This window comes from Poecilia formosa, unplaced genomic scaffold (genome assembly GCF_000485575.1).
Source record: "Poecilia formosa unplaced genomic scaffold, Poecilia_formosa-5.1.2 Scaffold164, whole genome shotgun sequence".
In the NCBI taxonomy this organism is placed as follows: Eukaryota; Metazoa; Chordata; class Actinopteri; order Cyprinodontiformes; family Poeciliidae; genus Poecilia; species Poecilia formosa.
This window is the reverse complement of record NW_006800103.1, coordinates 1,079,108-1,082,680: the sequence shown is the minus strand read 5'-3', so window position 1 is coordinate 1,082,680 and position 3,573 is coordinate 1,079,108. Positions and strand designations below refer to the sequence as shown.

Sequence of the window (3,573 nt, the reverse complement as noted above, 5' to 3'; positions counted from 1 at the left end):
GTCCAAAAAGCTCAAAAACTTAAGTCTTAAAGGTGATCAAAGTAAAAGTGAATTCAGTTCAAATTGTCTCTTGATGCTCTGTAGGTTTCTGGCTTACAGAGTTCCAACAGATCAAAAGTCAAACATGCTTTATTGCTTTATTCACAGTTGCAGGTAAATCATGGTGCAAACACAGGAGCCATATTGTTTGGCTGCCTGATTGTCTCACCTGCTGACTGACTGTGACTGACTGACTGGCAGACTGGCTACGTAGACTGACTGGGAAACTGACTGTCGCAGTAACTGGTGCATACACGTGCATAAAGAACTCCATAATGTCGACGCATTTATACGTGAAACACCCATGTTCCAACCTGACATTAATTAACCACTTCACTGAATTACTAGCCAAAAAACCTTTTCTAAATATCTAAAATTAAACAAAAGTTCTAGTTACACGTCAACCAGAAAATAAGCAAATAAAAATAAACTAAATTCTAAGATTTAACTGAAAATAGAGAAAAAGCTCCTATGATATGAAATGTCTAGTCGCATGTTATGTTTTAAGCTGGTTTTTAATCAGATTTTAATATTTCTCTGATTTTCTGAACCAAAGATGTTTTATTTATTTTAGCACAACTGCAGTTTTATCCATTCATGTAATTTAAAAACCGGTGTGTAATTTATAACTTGCTCTTTAAAACAAGCTGAATGTGCGACTCAGAGAGTTTGGCATTTCCTTAACATGTTAGAAAAACATCTATAGATCTAAGAGATGAGCAGCGCCTGAGCCTAATCCTCACACAATGACACTTTAATAGACAAAGGGTGCATTCACACTGCAGCCTGAAGTGACTCAATTCCGATTTTTTGGCAATTCCGATTTTTTTGCCGGGGCCGTTCACACTGCCAGTAAATGCGACCTGTATGCGCTCTGCAGTGTGAACGGGCAAACGACCTGAAAGTGTCCCGCATGCGCAGTAGAGGGCGCAATAGCGTCAGCGTTCTCAGTGTTCTGCCAACCGCCATAAAGAAGAAGTGCTCAGTGTTTGCGGAAGTAAACATGGAGGCTAACGGTGGAGCTTAGCTTATATATTTGAAGTTGCTGTCCAACCGGAGCAGCTTATTAACAACTTAATCTTCATTATAGTCCGTCATGGTTGTTGTTTTTCTTCCCGCTTGCGCGTATCAGGACACAGAATAGTGAGATTTGTTGAGAATCAGTGACGTTCAGTTCGTATGAAGGCGACCTGGACGTTAGGTCTCATTTTAATCGGATACGTATCGGATATGGGTCAGATTCGAAATAGAATCCGACCTGTGCTGTTCACACTGCCATGAAAAGATCGGATACAGGTCGCATTACGTCAAAAAAATCGGAATTTAGTCACTTCAGGCTGCAGTGTGAACGCACCCAAACTGTGCTAAAAGTTAGCAAGTCAGAAAAATATCACTTCACAGCCACTTTTCCCCCTCAGCCACGTTGTCCTCCAGACAGAAACATGGAGGCTGTTTGTTCTCCATCTTTACGCTTCGGATTCCTCTTCTCTGGTGTTTATTGGCAGTTGGCAAACAAACTGGAGCGTTAAAGATTATTCAGATGTTTCTGAATACGTGGTGGATAAAACTTTATTTATTAGAGCAATCTACACCTTTCTATACATATCTCTGCATGTTTTCTCTTGTTTTAGAATAAATGTTAACAAATTGCAGCTGCAGCTCTGACTTCCTCCTGAAGCCTCAAAGTTTTACAGATTCAGATCAGAGGAGTTTGGAGCCTCTAAGGACGCTGGTTCTACTGATAATGGATCGCTGTCCGAACCCACAAATTTAACAGATTAAAATGAACTTTTAGCTTTGTGGGAATTTGGTTGATATGAATGTAAAACTTTCTGGGTAGAAGAAGAAATAAAGTTTCTGTTTCCTGACATTTTGTTGACTCCTGTTTTCAGCAGCAGATAGAATCTGACATGAAGTTCTGCGTGTTTCCGACCGACTGATGGAGGTGATAAAAACTTTTACTGCATTATCTGTTTCTCTTCTCAGAGTTCATATCTGCAGAGGACGCAGCTAAACATATTCTTTATATTCTGCCAGTTTCTCAGAAATGTATCAATAAATTGTTTCTCTGAAGATTTCTTTCCATTATTTCTTTTGTTGTATAAATATTTTGTTCTTCAATAAACCAACTAAATATAAAATGCCTCATTTGTCCAACAGTTTAACTGAAAATGAAATCCTGCAAAATGCAGCATGATTTGTAACTTGACATAAAACTTATTGGACAAAACTAAGAAAATGTAATATGTACATGAGGGAACAACTTTTCAAGAACATTTTCTTTAACGTGAATAAAACATTATAAACTGAGAAGAGCAACAGATAGAAACATTCATACCAAAAATTAAGAAAAATTAAGAACTTTAATGAAAAAATGGAAGCATTTAAAACTCTTACAGATTTTAGGAATTCCTGACTAACAATGTAATGAGGATTTTCCAATTTTGCAACAAAAATATTCTTTAAAAACAATTAATAATTGAAAGTGAAAACTGCTAAACATCTAATTAACCCATCAGAGCTGGTTTTGACTTGTTACTTTTTTATTGTGATTCTATATCCTGCAAAGACTAAGCACTCGTCCTCAATAATGTAAATATAACCTGTATGTTTGAACCGAGGCTCAATGCTCTGCAGACCTGTTAGGTTTCTGATCACAAATAATAAATTAATTATCTGACAACTTGAAATAACTGAAGCTGTAAACAGTTTAGTAAAAAAACACATTTATTTGCAAACAGTTTCTTCTGGAAGGAAGAATTTGCACATTTTCCTTCCTGTTCTCCACTCTTCATAAAAGAACAGCCAACACATTTCCAGGGAGAAATAATCTGGAACTACTCCGTGACAGAATGTAACTCTGGACCCTAGACGTGAAATGAAATCACACGAGGAGACAAATGATGAAATGGCAGATTTTCAGTTCAGCTGGAGTTTGTCTTCACAGACTTCACCGACGATTCTGGACTCTGCAGGAATTTCTGAAAAAGAGAAAAGAAGTCGAACAAGAGATGAAGATGTCAGTTTCTATCTGAAACTGTTTCCAATTCAGAATCATCAAGAAATTCTGCATTTGAGAGAAAAGTATTGACCTTTTCAACCTGAACAGCAGTCTGGTCTTTGCCTTTTATTTTGAAAGTATGGAGTTATTTCACCGTTTATGTATCACCTGGATGACTACAGATCAGCTCCATTTTAAAACCAAGTGTGGAAAAAACAATTCCAGATTAAATTGAGATTCTTTAAAGTAAAATATGTAAACTTTGGTGCCTGCATTTAATTTATTAGGTTTTCTATTAATACTTTTATTGCTTTTTCTGGTCTTTAATTTTAAGTTATTTTGTCTCATTTCAAGTGTATTTATATATTTACACTAGAAACTAAACCAAAAATACTTGGTGAGATTTAGTTTTTGCAGTGAAATAGATGTTTGTTGTGGATTGTAATTCACAGATGACTGCCACAAAATAAGCCATCTGGACTCTAAAGCTGAGCGTGTTTCTATCTGATCGCCTTAATTGATCCGTTATTAAA

The 3,573-nt window shown here is 36.5% G+C and overlaps 1 protein-coding gene across 1 annotated transcript in view; it reads right to left on the bottom strand.

Moving 5' to 3' along the window:
- Positions 1–2,963: 2,963 nt before the first annotated feature.
- LOC103146635 (zinc finger protein 638-like) overlaps positions 2,964–3,573 on the bottom strand; it is a 27,431-nt gene continuing 26,821 nt past the window's right edge. The window contains exon 26 of the mRNA XM_007564636.2: positions 2,964–3,020. Within this exon, the coding sequence (XP_007564698.2) occupies positions 2,964–3,020 (57 nt within the window). The remainder of the gene's footprint in view (positions 3,021–3,573) is intronic.